This window comes from Wyeomyia smithii, chromosome 1, assembly GCF_029784165.1.
Source record: "Wyeomyia smithii strain HCP4-BCI-WySm-NY-G18 chromosome 1, ASM2978416v1, whole genome shotgun sequence".
In the NCBI taxonomy this organism is placed as follows: Eukaryota; Metazoa; Arthropoda; class Insecta; order Diptera; family Culicidae; genus Wyeomyia; species Wyeomyia smithii.
This window is the reverse complement of record NC_073694.1, coordinates 183,669,560-183,684,343: the sequence shown is the minus strand read 5'-3', so window position 1 is coordinate 183,684,343 and position 14,784 is coordinate 183,669,560. Positions and strand designations below refer to the sequence as shown.

General features: G+C 37.5%; 1 protein-coding gene across 8 annotated transcripts in view; it reads right to left on the bottom strand.

Annotated features, from left to right (window-relative positions):
- Positions 1 to 14,784, bottom strand: part of LOC129720725 (mushroom body large-type Kenyon cell-specific protein 1) — a 487,807-nt gene that overhangs the window by 228,821 nt on the left and 244,202 nt on the right. The window contains exons 1-2 of one of the 8 annotated variants that reach the window (XM_055672385.1): positions 10,439 to 10,840; positions 10,107 to 10,367 (exon numbers count right to left, since the gene is read on the bottom strand). The exons of 6 other annotated variants lie outside the window; for them this stretch is intronic. In XM_055672385.1, coding sequence (XP_055528360.1) covers positions 10,107 to 10,266 — 160 coding nt within the window. In that variant the 5' untranslated portion in view covers positions 10,267 to 10,367; positions 10,439 to 10,840. Of the gene's footprint in view, positions 1 to 10,106; positions 10,368 to 10,438; positions 10,841 to 14,784 lie in introns of those variants that run through there. One more of the 8 variants, XM_055672376.1, reaches the window with a different exon arrangement.

Sequence of the window (14,784 nt, the reverse complement as noted above, 5' to 3'; positions counted from 1 at the left end):
TTCTAAGCGATCCAGAAATAGTGAACATGGCAGTAGTGAAAAGAAACCCGGCGCGAAAAGTACGAAATCCCTCTGTCCGAGGCAACGCGCTGGTTTATCTTGCACAGGCCCGAGTATGAACGGTGCCACAGGAACCAGAGACGTCGAAAGACGGCGTACAAGTTTGGTGGCCACCTCCCACCTAGATGGTCGCTCATCCAGGGGCATAGTGAGGTTGGTGAAGGTTGGAATACTTCACAGGGGATTTTTAACTAACCAAATGACAACAGCGAACCTGAATGCTGTACAAGATGCTCTTTTCCTTAGGGTCGAAGAACAAAGGCACACAATGGTCAAACAGTAGTTTGTAGAATATTCTCTATTTCTCTACTGTAAGGACCAAGAAACTGCCTTGTAGTTGAAGGATGTGACTCGGTCACTCGTGCCTTGGGAGAATGTCGAACTGTTTGCCATGGATGTGAAAGACATTCCTAGTCCGGAAATCATTCATGCATTTTTCCATTAACCCATTCCCGGCGGAGCGAAATCAGATTTCACTTCGAAAAACGACCTTCAAACTTGTATTACTCAGTAACTACTTGCACAATTGACACAAACTGTATTGTATATTGCAGATCGATCTGTTCTCTAACCGTATTCAATAGTTTTGTCGTTCAAAACTGCAAGTATAACTGTTAAGCTTCACTCAAAGTTTAGATGTCAGGTGATGCCATACGGCATGGCCCGCCGGAAATGGGTTAAGTGGGGTTTCCAACGACGAACGGATAAAAGGCCTCATAGAGAGCCAAACTGGCGAATAATCAACCGCATAAACGCCAACAGACATGCTACATGGACACTTTACATGGATGAGGAATCGCTATAGATTTTAGCTAAGCGTAACTTCATCGTAAACTTCGAAAGAAGAAACAACGACCACGTTAGACTTCTACGTCGAAGGAAAAGAAGCCTGAACGTACTGATCCCACTAACCTACCGCCCAGCGTTTCGATAGCAAGACCTAGTGGTGCCAAATCGGTGGCTTCAACACCAGGTTCTAAGGACATAATCGATGGCGACGGGAAAAATCAACTAATGGAGAACGATAACTGCATCCCACGGGAAGGAATTGTTGAGACATGAAGAGTAGACTCGAAGTAACAATGAAACCAATTAGGTTTTGACGTTGGACTAGCGTCTATATCGAAGTTAGGCGGCTGAATTTCGAAAACTAGTAATTTAACCAGAGAAAAGTGGTCAGGTTTTGAGCGCTTATATTTCAGTCATTTCTTTTCAGAATATCGAGGTTTTGGCCTCAACAGATCAGAAATTTTTTTACGGTTAAATTTATGTTATAAAAACAACCTAATGTTTGAGCTACACTATTGAAAAATTGATAAATAACGTCGATTGTCTAAATCATACCGAGCAACCAATAACTACCTCTCTTCACAAGCACAGCCGACACTTACGGATACAATCGATCTGGTTTTGTAAACGATTTGTTGTTGTTGTTTTACTAGAGATCACTTTCTGTTTCCGATGCTTTTTTACTTTCCTTAGCTCCTCCCTCTTTCCAAATAACTGACGAAACCTTGATATATAAGGTACTATTGGAACATTTCACCACATCATTTACATTCCAAAACTCTACCGCTATCATACGCACTGTTCTACGACTGTTCTTTCTGGAGCAGCAGAAAGCGGGTGGTGGAAAATATTAGTCGCTTATAAAAGCGCACGCTATCGAATTAAATTTCTCATTCGTTCGTATGTATGGATTATCATTGCACGTGTGGGGGTAGCCATAGCGGGTGTCTATCGAAGATTTAGTATTTTCTCGTTTATTCATTAACTTTCATTCAACATATTAATTTACCTGAACGAACACGGTTGTAAATTCGGCTTCACTGCAGCGATTTAAACTTCTCCAGCCAGTCTTTATTTATCGAGAAAAAATTACTGCCGATCAATGATTAACACTTATTTGCTAGAAACTTCATTTAGATCAAAACAAGATCTTTTAAGTACCATAAATTATCGGTAAAAAGAGAACCCTTAATTATTGGTAAAGTTTTCTCAATGAGCATACATTTAATTTTCGCTTTGGTTTCTCGGTGCGCGATTTTGTTACTACAAACTTGTCTCTATCGTGGAAAATAACCAAACTTTTAAAAATGCTCTCAATCATAATTAAAGAAGTTATTATATTATCCTGTCACTCGCCAAAACCTTGATAATAACTACGCAAAAAGCGTGTAATTGAGCTTTTGCTCTATTGAAATAAACGTAATTTCTTAAAATACCGTCTGCCACGGGGGTGAGATTGAGCCAAAACGAGAAATGTTTGTATGTGACAGGAATGGTTAAAAAGTTATAGTCTTTAATTTTTTCCCTGTTTGAGCTTTGGAATGCATTCTGAGAAAACTGAACTGTGCAAGTAACGTTGGGAAGAGAAAATTTCAAACGCTAACAGCTTTTATACAACGGTAGAGCAGTTCCCTCAAAAATGTCCCAGTTTTAGTTCCTGGTAATTGTCATTTTTGATTTGGCTGGAACTTTGTACAGATATTTCTATAGGCTAAAGATGTCACTTTGTGCTGTGAGTTTTTATTTTTGAATCATGAATAGTTTCTAGAAAGGGTTGATGAAAAGAGAGGATTGATGATTGAAAATATTTTTAGAGTCAGAATGCTTTGTACGAACGGTGTGACGACTTCGGCAAAGTTATACAAAATATATGAAGTATATAAAAAAATATTAATTTCCAAAAAAAGAAAAACCACCCTAAAAATACGTTTTGCCTTCCTCTAAGAAAGGTATAGCAATCACTGAGAAAACCAAAGGTACAAAAATGGTCCCGATGGCCGATTGTCATATACCACTCGACTCAGTTCGACGAGCTGAACATTTTCTGTATGTACGTATGTATGTTTGTATGTATGTGTGTATATGTATGTGTGTATATGTGTGTGTGTGCAACTTTTTTTTCTCACTCACTTTTCTCAGAGATGGCTTGACTGATTGTCATGAAATTAATTGCAAATGAAAGGTCTAGTTGCGCCATAAGTTGCTATTAAATTTAATTGTAATCGGATTTTTAGTTTAGAGGTTATGTATCAAAACGTAAAAATCACGATTCATCAATATCTCAGAAACTACACAACCGATTTTAATAAATCATCAGTGTCAAATGAACGGGCTGTCTCCAAAACAAGTAATTTATAAATTTCGTAATGATTAAATATATGGTTCAAAAGTTATGTAAAGAAATGTTATCCAGAGGCTGTTTGAAAAACACTCATTTTTCTCAGAGATAACTGAACCGATTTTCACAAAATTAGTGTCAAATGGAAGGTCTAGACGCCTTATAGGTTGCTATTAAAACTCATTGTAATCGGACTATAACTTTGTCCGTTATTTATACACATTTGAAATCACGTTATTAGAAGAAACATATTCCGAAGACTGCTTAAACTCACTCACTTTTCTCAGAGATGGGTGAACTGATTTTCACGATATCAGTTACAAATAAAAGGTCTGGAGGCTCAATGAGATGCTATTGGATTTCATTGTCATCGTACTTTTAATTTAGGCAAAAGCAAAGCAAAGCCTTGGTGCTATATTCCGATTCGGAACTCGACCTTCTGTTTATTATGCACAGACTTCGCAGCCAACTGTTTAGTGTACAGGACAATTGCGGGGCTAATGCTACGATCCTACTAAAACTAACAGTCCCTCCCGAGCCAAGACTCGAATCTACGACAACTGGCTTGTTAGGCCAGCTTCGTTTTTTTTTTAAATTTAGGCACTGTGTTTAAAGATATGAAAAACACGAAACTTCATTATCCCAAACTGCGCAACCAATTTTTACAAAACTGGTATCAAATGAAAAGTTGAATATAAGACACGACCGCAGAGTTGACGTAGAATACGACAGCCTGTTTTAAGTCAATGTATTTTTTTGCAATAGATTTGGGAATGACGTTTACCTCTACAGACGGCATCGGTAACGACAATGAACAACAGCAGAAGCTATGTGCAGCTATGCAGTTTCACTTGCTGCCGTATCAAAAACAAGAATGAAATTGAACTGTTTTGAGGCTGACTTTTGTATCAAGTTGCACTGAGATAGGTTAATTTATGCATCGGCTACAAAGAGGTTATAGACGAGGGCCAATAGTGCATTCCCGGTTAACTAGGTTTAATAGGAACAATTTACTGTAGTTTGCGGTAACGTAAATAATTTTACAACTGATTACTGCAAATAATAGTGCTTGAGCGAAAAATTATGTGATTCAGGCTCACTGGCTCAAACATTCTCCAAATGAATGTTAAAATACATTCAGTAAACTTTGAGGCTTAGCTGAAGTCAAAAGAAGTTAATAATGTTTGGCAATGCCATTTATTAACAACTGAACATTGTTTTTTTCTCAACACGGCAATTTTTTTTATTTAATTCTGAATGATTTACTGTAATATTTAAAATCAACATGAGGATTTGTTTGCAACTATATATGATAATTTTAATCGCTATACTGCTAGCCACACACGCTATATAGTTAGCCACGCACGCTATATAGCAAGCCACACACTATAGACATGCACACACACGCTATAGACATGCATAGACACGCTATAGACATGCGGAGACAGGCTACAGACATGCACACGCAAGCCACGCGCGCTATAACCATGCAAACGCAAACCACGAACGCTATATAGCAAGCCACCCACGTTATATTGCAAGCCACATGCGCTAGACACATGCACGCGCTATATAGCCAGCCACGCACGCTTGCGACACACGCTATAGATATTCACACACGTTATCTATGTGCACACACCCTATATCTACATACACGCTGGATGATGGTGGCTTCTCAAACCACCTGGCGGTACGAATCTCTTTTAGGTTCAGGTTGTATTCACCCAACGATATCTGAATTGGATTACCGCTGGTGGGGTCCAAGTCAAATTGAAGGGAAGCCGAATCGAAAAAGGTAGGAACATCAGCTAGCCACTACCACCATCGCTGTTTCCCGCTGCTGTTCCACGCCGCCATTGCCCACTGCACTGCCATCGCTGCTTTTGTCCGGTGCTGCTGCCAGCTGTTAGTAAACTGATTTGCTTGAGGAGAAACAGTTTCTTATATAGCCCAAAGAGTGCATTCCGGGTTAACTAAGTACTCCATTCTGTCGTCCTTTTTAGGAAAAGGCAGCAAGCGACCAATCAAAAGTCGACATTTGTGTTTCAACAATGATCAATAATTTTCAATAGTACAATAGTTCGAACAATCAGATTACAATTTTCTGCATTAGAACGGGTGCCTAAATGATTTTCCAATCGATTGCTGCAAAAATGACAGAAATCGGTTGGAAACTGACTGAGTTTGAAACGTTTGAAATTGGACAATTTTCGTGACGCTCTCGATGTTTTTGGTTTTGAAATTGGATCACTGTATTGAAGTTAGGTCCCTGTATATGTTGCTGTAAGACGTATTCTACGTCAAAATTGTGAAAAGAAATGCGGTCCGATGACTTTTCAAATTCACCAGTTTTCCCAAGGATGGCTAGACTAATTTCAAAAGTCTTGTTGTCAAATGAAAGGTTTGGTAACCCTATTGGTACCCATTTCATTTGATTCTACTCGGAATTTTATTTCAACCGTTGTGTATTAAATTGAAGGAACAACGAAAGTCTATTATCTCAAAAATTACACGACTTATTTGAACATAACTACGGGGTGTTTCTAAAACTTACAAGTAACAGATTTCATACCATAATGATACGTGGTTCAATTATTATGCAAAGAAACGAAATTGATCGATCAAAATATGTGATAATTCAAACTTGGTATTGTACTAGCCAAAAGTAGTTATCTGGATTCAGAATCGTGTTTGAGGTCGGATTTTGGCTTCCGTGTAACATTCCGGTTTTAAAACGCATATTGAATGGTGCACAAATGCACCTCAGGAACGAAGGGAATACTATTATAAAGAACAACTGCGTTAAGGTGAAACCTCATTGATTTCAAAAATGACCGACTTTGAGTCACCACTTCGAATTTTTCGAAAGACTCGGAAATAGTTAATGCGTTCCCTGTGAAAATGCTATTTTATGTTCGCCGTGGTTTTTCATAGGGAACGCAATGAGTATTTCCGAGTCTTGTGCTTTTGAAAATTCGAAATGGTGACTAGAAGTCGGCCATTTTTGGATTCAATGAGGTTTCACCTCAAGGAATTTTTATATCACTCAAATGAATATATGAGGAAAGTCAGAAAACATATTTCTTGCAAAAAAATTAACTGTATCGTTTAGTTATTTATGTAGTCAAACGTAAATAATAATGTTGATCAGTGTATATTTACTGCTAACCCTAGGCGTAAACTAGTTTTTTTTCTTTTTCAAGGTTGGTTTATATAGTTTTATTTAACTTTGTTTCTTTAATTTATTTTTATTAATTTTTGTTCAATTTTAAACTAATTTTTTAATATTTCAAATATTTTTTTTTGTGACGTTACGATCATACCACGATCAAGAAAAAAATTCGCGTCATATATTTGAAACATATTTGAAATATACTCGAAACATATATGTGTGTGTTTGAATGTTTGGTAGAATTGTGCTATTGGTTTTAAAAAATTTGTGATTTAAAGTGAAAAATAAGTCCAGCAGAAAGTGTATTTTTTCTAAAAATTGGAGTGTTTGGGTAAATCTATTTTAACAAGTAATAAGTTTGAATGGAATAATATTGTGGTGGATTAATTTGGGTTGCTTAATTGTTTTCAAACCATTGGTATTCTTTTGAAGGACTACTACGTCTGTATTAACAACCAGTCCGTTATTTGTTTGTATCTTACTTAGACAAATCGACCAGCTCAAACCGATGTAGGGGCATGAGGTGGGACCATCATCATCAGCATCATCACCAAACAGTGAAAAACGAAGTTTACTTTTCTCATTTTGAAATATAAAAATCCGCTTTGTTCGGCAAAGTTGTAGCACACTTTGAAAGAAACAAATTTGTTGAAGACGTCATACTTCATAATGGACTTTTATAGAGTTTTCTATAGTTTCCCCTAAAAATCAATTGTTTCTGTTGAACTTCTTATAGTGATTTTTTGCAATTTTTCAAAGTTCTACACTGTTGTTCGCTACTATGGAACAAACAATTTTTTCGAATGAAGTTTTTTTATGTCACATATATCTTTGGTTATTAACGATTTTTACTAAAATAATGAACTAATTTACACTAATTACTTTTTAATTTAAAAAAATTAATTCAAAATAATTCATTCTCCATTTTGTTAAAGTTCCAATATTCTGATAAATCCACCTAAAGTTGAGAAACGCTTTTTTTCTTTCTTGCATTGAAAATTTACTTTTATCGGCAACGGTACAACACATTCTATAAGAAACAATTTTGTCGAAAACACTATACTGCTCTCTGCCAGTTTGAATCAACTATTGTGGAGTTTCCTTTAGAATTCCCCTCAAAATTATTTTTTCAATATAAGTTTTTATTGTGATTTTCGAAAAACTCTCAATAGTCTACAATCTTGTTAACTGTTATAAAACACACAAATTCGCCGAAGGAAGTTTATTTTTATCTCTAACATTTATTTATATTGGAGATTTTTATTGAAATAATGCACTTATTTACTTATAGATGTCTATTTACTTATAGAGAGAATGCAAGAGACTGCAAGAGACAAATGTCTATATCTGGATTAAATGATGTTTTATTTATACTTTAATATAGAAACGGTTTTATCTGCAGCTATTTGCAGATTGTTCAGATATCTGTTAATAAATAATAATAATGCGTCGATAAAAATTGTCAATAACCAAAGAAATATGAGAGATAAAAACAACACTGTTGAAAAAAGTGATTTTTAGTGGCAATTTGAAAAAAAAAACTCCACAAAAGTCCATTCAAGTAGAGATATAGAAATATAGTGTCTTCGACAAAGTTGTTTTTTTTATAGATTTGTCTAGAACTTCACCGAACAAAGTGAATTTTTTTTATGTAAAAATGAAAAAAAAAACCGTTTCTCAAGTTTAGGTGGATTGAACACAAAATTGCCGCTTCTATAAAATAAAGAATTCTTTATTGAAACAACTTTTGCTGAAGATACTACGACCCTAAATCATTTTTTTTGCATCAAAATAATTCCGATCCAGTTTATGCAGCTTTGAAAACAGTGCGCGTTGTGGCTCTAAAATATTTTTTTTTCCATTAATAGGCACACGGCACATGAAAAAACTCCTAAAGTTAGATTTTTCGTTAGCACAAAGAACTTTGTGTTGACATATGAATCGAATTGTTTGAGCCTAAAGCCTATTGATGATAGAAATATTTTCAGAGCCAAAACGATTTGTTTGATAGGTATAGTGTCTTCGACATAGTTGTAGATAATAACATTGCCATAAAGAAACATGTGGAATTTTTAAATGACATTATTGTGTTTTTTTTTTCTGAAAAAAACATGTTTGACTACCAATGTGTATTTTTTATGGAAGGACAAAATTACTGGTTACAACTTTGCCGAAGACATAATAATAGAAAAAATTGAGAATTAATTGTTTATTAAAAAAAAAAATGTTCTCATGAACAAGAAAACAAGAAAATATTCTCACGCCAACTTAAAATCCAAATAAAAAATAATTTAAATGAAATTAAAATCTAAAAGGTTCGAGAAACCCATGAAACGGAATGTGAAATTTCTCGTTTGAAGAGACGAAGAGACGTTCCAGGTCAGAATAGGATTGAATTTTAGTATTATTTTGTTAAGCATTAAATTGCTGAAAAAACTTTAATCACCCTCTAGCTTCCAAGCCCGCCCTTAAACGGGCCTCAGTAAAATCACTATTGATCTTTGAGACCATTTTTCAAATAGTTATTAAAGATTTAAGATGATTTGACTGAAGCCCATCCTAGGGCGTTCTTGAGCACAAGAGAGTTAAATTTCCTAAATAAGGACTACTGCTATACTGCTGTGACTAGAAAACGTAAATCCAAATAATGGATTTTTTTTTTCATTTGAACTAAATCGGTTAATCACAAAAAAAGAGTAATTTAATTGAATAATATTAATAGTTGATTAAAATCGCTGAAAAATGCTCCTTAGCCTTACTGCAACGCTACAAAAACAAAGAGAGACACAGAAAACTGCTAAACTTAAAACCAATTTTAGATTTGGTCTGAAAATGTTAAAATAGATTTTTTTGTGAAAAAAAATAAAAACAAAAATATACAATAAAAAAAACAAGTCGTGATAAGAACCAGAAAAGGTGAATCCTTTTTCAGACGAAAATCATTGCAAAGTGCGTCGAATTTCAAACACTGATTGCAGTAATCTATCGCAAATATAAGCTATTTGTATTTCTAAGTGTGATGAAATTTTTGTTGTGTCTTAAAAATGGCTGGAATAGTTTTGCGGAAACATACACAGTTCTAGCATTTGCAATTCTATAGCTTTAAAGTGAGTCTCATTTCAGAGATGTTTACCCAGCACAATTTTTTTTATATTGCACAACGATTACGACTTGAAAATTGTTCTTTTATTCACTTGAACCGTAAAATTGGGTATGTCTGCGAACTATTATTTCCCTATAGTTTTGAATAAAAGAGGGACACTTCTCATGTTAAGATTGCCATTTTGAATCACGCCTTTTTTCATATTGTATATACAACACACCGTTTTGGGTTCAACCGAATTTTGGAGGAAAATCATCATTGTTACAGACAAGCAACAATAAGACACATAACCAAACAAACTCTATCAATTTCACAATCAGTAAACCAATGTTAGCGGTTCGGTTAATCACGCGAAACAAAAAAAAAACTGTAACATTTTCATGTGGACGCACGGTACTTCACCAGCAAACGATTTCTTTTCCATGGAGAAGCTTAGCTTTGTCTAATTTCTAATCTCTTTCAAAGCCCCCTAGAACTGCCCCCCGGGCCGCCGCACACTGAAATCAGTAAACAACAATCAACAGGTTGTTGTTAAGGCTGAAGTCGTACTGTGTTGTTGCTACTGTTGCTCTGGCCGTTAGCATCTATGTTACTTCTCTTAGCACGCGTTTGAATGGGGTGGAGGGGAGTAGCACAATACTTACCGTTAGTCGTCGTCGTCGTCGTCGTCGTCGTCTGCTCCGATTGATGATGCTGACTTACTACCGGTGGCCGCCGATGGGGCTCCGTGGGGTTCGAGGCTGCCACGACGTCGCTACCGGTGGCAAAGGCGTTGATCATCGTCGCGCCAGGGAAGAAAAACATATTGTTCACTACGCAGAGCCTGCCGTCCGTCCGTCTGTTCAGGGTGTGGTGCGGGAAGTGAGGACGACAGGCGTAGCGGAATGGAAAAGTATGTTCACAGACTAGAGGAGAGGGGGGAAGTTCAGTATGTGAGATTTTCCTTTGAAGCAGATTACTTGTCAGCTATTCTCACCTGTGCTCTACACTGGGAAAAGGTTAGCGATGCTGCTGTTGTTGCTGATGGGTGGTGAAGGAGTGTGGGACGGACGGCAATTCACGCACTTCCCGATTCAGTCGACCGGCTCCCGGATAGGAAAGATGAATGGGATTTTAATCGAAGCAACACGCGTGCTTTGCGTACGTGTACGCTTGTATGGGTGGGTGTCTACTCTACTATCACGTGTTCTACGCCTACTTTATTTTCCGTTTTCCGAAATTTAAACAGCTGACTTGGTCACTTGGATATTCGGTTAGGATTTACTTGCACACTGTGCACACGGCCGTCACGTTGTTAAACACCTGCAGGCAAATTTGCACCAAGTGTCACTCACAAAAGTTGCTGCCACTAGTTGCTCCGGTAGGTCCTGCTGTTAGTGCTGCTGGCTCCTGCAGCTAGCATTGTTGTTCGATAACTAGTGCACGACCGACCGAATCCTAGAGAGTCACTTGTTGCTCTATCCCGAAAAACTTTTCCAAATAATGCGCCACACACCACCACTGGCAAACCGAGCGGAGTGCAGCCTCGGTTCCTGCTTTGCTGTTGCAGCTGCTGAACGACCAAATCCGACCGAGAAGGAAGCACACAGAGCACGGTTCCAACGAAAAAAAAAAACCCTCGTACCGTAAACCATGAGCCACAGAAACTAGGAAGAAAACTACATAATGCAACCCCCAAATGTTATTATATACAGACCTCCCCCACCCCCCCTGGCCCTCCCGGAAGGCTTGCGAAGAAGGTAGGAGAGGACCAAAGACGGCACTTCCGCTCCACGCGGACGCACTGACGTACACACCACTCTTGCTGCGCTCTCTCTTACAGTGTGATCAGTGAAACACATACCAGAACCCAGAAATGCATCTCCTGTGGCGGCGCGTTTTTTTATGTGGCCCCATTTTAGGATATGTCCCCTTTCCCTCCGGTTCTCGTTGTCAGCCGCTTGGGTGGCACAGTCGCCCACAAAATATAATAGTTGTGATAGTGGATGGTGAAGAAAAGGAAAAATCCCTGAAAACCCACCAACAACAGAGCGGCAGTGGCTGGCGGAGGTGGTTGCGGCAACGGCGGTGTAGTGCCGAAACAACATTACTCCATCGACAGGAATAACGGGACCACGTGGGGCGGGGTGTTAAAATGGATGTCTATCGTCGTACGTAGCTTATTCCCAGTCAGCCGGATGGTGGCCACAGCGAACGGCGGACTTCATTTTTTTCCGTTGCTTCTTCCGATTTCCCGTTCGTTGTTAGCCGGCGTTGCCAGCTGTACCTAACTATTGTTTGTTTCCGACCTGGCAGCCCGGTGCCTGTTGCAGTTGCAGTAGTAGGCAGCGCAATAGAGTGAGTGCCAGACTGACGGACGGACTGGCCGTGAGTGGCTGGCGAGTGAACTACGGTAGGTACGGTTTCGGGTGTCGATTCGTCGGGTGTCTCTGGTGGCAGCATCCCCGTATGCTCTTCGGCTCGGTGTATGCGCGCGCGGACCAGTAGTAGGAAAACCGAAGAAATACGGTCAGCTTCGGGGTGGGAGGTTGGATGGAGACGCGCGGATTTGTGTTTCGTTTTCGGCCCTACCGAGGGACGCTTTTTCGGTATCGAAATCGCGTCGATTCCAGCTGGCTTTTCGCTGGAGAGTTGCTGCAGTCCGTGTTGGTGTGAGGCAAAGTGCAGGCGGCTGTTTTTCTTACTTATAATTTTGTCATTTATAATCCTAAAATCCGACCGACAATCCCCAGCTTATAAATTTCCTATGGTCCTTAAATTTAGTAATCGAAAAATTCTGGATGTTTGTTACCTTAAAATACAAAATTATAAAATTGTTAAATTCAACCGTTATGTGCTCGACGAAAAATAGTAGAAGGGTGGTATCCAAGGCACGACCGCATAACGTACGGAATTTTTCCTTATTTCGATGCTTCGGAGAAATCGTCTTCTGTCGATCCTTCTCACGCTTCCGGGAATTTCGCTTATACATCATATTACATCATATCCCAATAGATTTGTCTATTCACTAAACGAAATAGCTTTACTAACTGTTATCGCTGTAAAACTGTCATCCGTATGTCACCGGTACGGTTTTGGAAAGAAGATGATGGTAAAATTTCGAATGGTACCTTTTATACCAAGGTTTCTTCAGTTACTTGGAAAGAGGGCGGAGCGTAGCAGAATAGGAAATGGCAAGGAAAGTAAAATATTTTTGAAAAATGCGCCGGCCGCGGTCGAAAAATTAGCACTAAGAAAAAAAAGCGAGAATTCGGCTTCTCTGGTTATTTTAGGCAGAATTTTCAGTTTTAAAAAATGTTTTACTTTCTGAAAACTTATCAAATACTCCTTAATAACAGATATACGGGAGAACCCGGCATGAGATGACCGGTACTATTTTGCCTGTTCTTCCTTTTCACGATCAGTACCTAGCATCCGCGAGTAAAACAACAAAAACAATAGATCGTTCAAAATTTAGATCGGTTGTGTACTTTAGTGTCGACTGTCGGCGGGTTGTTCGGTATGATTCGATTCACTATTATTTTCAATAGTGTCTCAATCAACTGGTTGTTTTTGTTGCTACAACTTGATCGTAAAAAAAATTCTGATCGATTGAAGCCATAATCTTGTTAATCTGATAAAAAATGACTGTAATACAATATAAGCGCTCAAACCCTGACTACTTTTAACAATTTTTTTCCGATTTCAATAGTCTGAACACTGAAAGATTCAACATGAAATCCAAATTTTTTCCACATATGGGTCATTCCATACGAAGTTACCACGAAAAAGCACAAACTTGGACACGACCATCACAGATTTTGCTCAAAGTTGGGAGAATTATTCATCAACTGTCACTTTAGAAAAATCCCAATTTTGATGTCGATTGGAATACTCCCCGCTCTCCAGGACCCCCCTCTTTATTGCAGAGTCGCGCAATTTTTGTCAAAAAACTCTTTTTTTCTTTTTCTTACAATTCATAGACGTAAGATATCCGAAAAATTTTGACAGATGATTTTTGAAGAAAATAAACCAAGGAATTCAGAAAAAATATAAGTTTTGACCGGAAGTGTTGCCAGATATTTTTTTTTGTATTTGAAAACAAAATTTACATTTTTCGGCAAATGCAGCCATTTTTATTCAAAATTTGATAATTTCATCGTGTTCCTTGGAAAATTTCACATGAGAAACAACTATTATCCCGTGGCACAGTGGTCCAATAAGGCAAAAAGTGGAACTTAATTTCATAGCCCCTTTCAACTTCATCCTAGCTTAATAGTGTCTTCGGAGCAATTGTTTGTATGAATGACCCACATAATCGCAAATTATCAAAAAATATGAAAAGTTTACCATACTAAAAATAAAAAAATTAACTTTTTTGTGTTAAGAGATAGAAGAATAGTTAATTCAGCAAAGTTGTAGGAAATTCAAAAATATAAAACTTTGTTGAACAAATGAAAATCCTATCCCTTTTCGGTACAAAGTTATAAAGTACACTACATGGAACTTATTTAAAAGTTAGTTTTTTGTACTTAACTTTTGTTAGATGCATTTTACACGAAAGTGTAGTTCGAAGGAATTGTTATGGCACACAAAACACACATTTTTGCCGCAGACCATATATCTCCAGGACTTTTCCTTACAAAGTTATATCATATTTTAGCTTATTTTTCCGATAACTTCAAGAACGTATAGGTTAAAAAGGGGCAAGTGGAACCATGATGTCAATACTTTTCCTTGAAGTTAAGCTGAAGTACTATAAACTTCTTTAAGTTCCATTTGTCCCAATCCACCCATTTTAGAGTACGGCGAGCATATGTCACAGTAGGTTTTCATATATTAAAAATACTAACTTTTTTGTGTTAAGAGATAGAGGAGTAGTTTATTCGGCAAAGTTTTAGAACGTACAAAAATATGAACCTTTGTTGAACAAACAAAATTTCTATCTTCATTGGGAACAGAGTTACAGAATATTTCATGTAAAAGTTACTTAATAGTTAGTTTTTTGTATTTAACTTTTGTTAGTTAGATTTTACAAGAAAACGTTGTTCTAAAGAAGCATTTGGGCATACAAAACACACGTTTTTGTTCAAAGCCACACATCTCCACGACTTTTCCTTACAAAGTTATAGCGCATTTCAGCATATTTTTTCGATAACTTCAACAACGTATAGAATTAAGATTAGGTGGATTGGGACGGATGAAACTTATAGTAGTTTTGAGCACTTGAGCTAAACTTTGAGAAAAAGAATTGACATCATGATTCCACTTGCCCCTTTTTCCTTTATACGTTCTTAAAATTATCGAAAAAATATGCTGAAATGTGCTATATCTTTGTAAGGA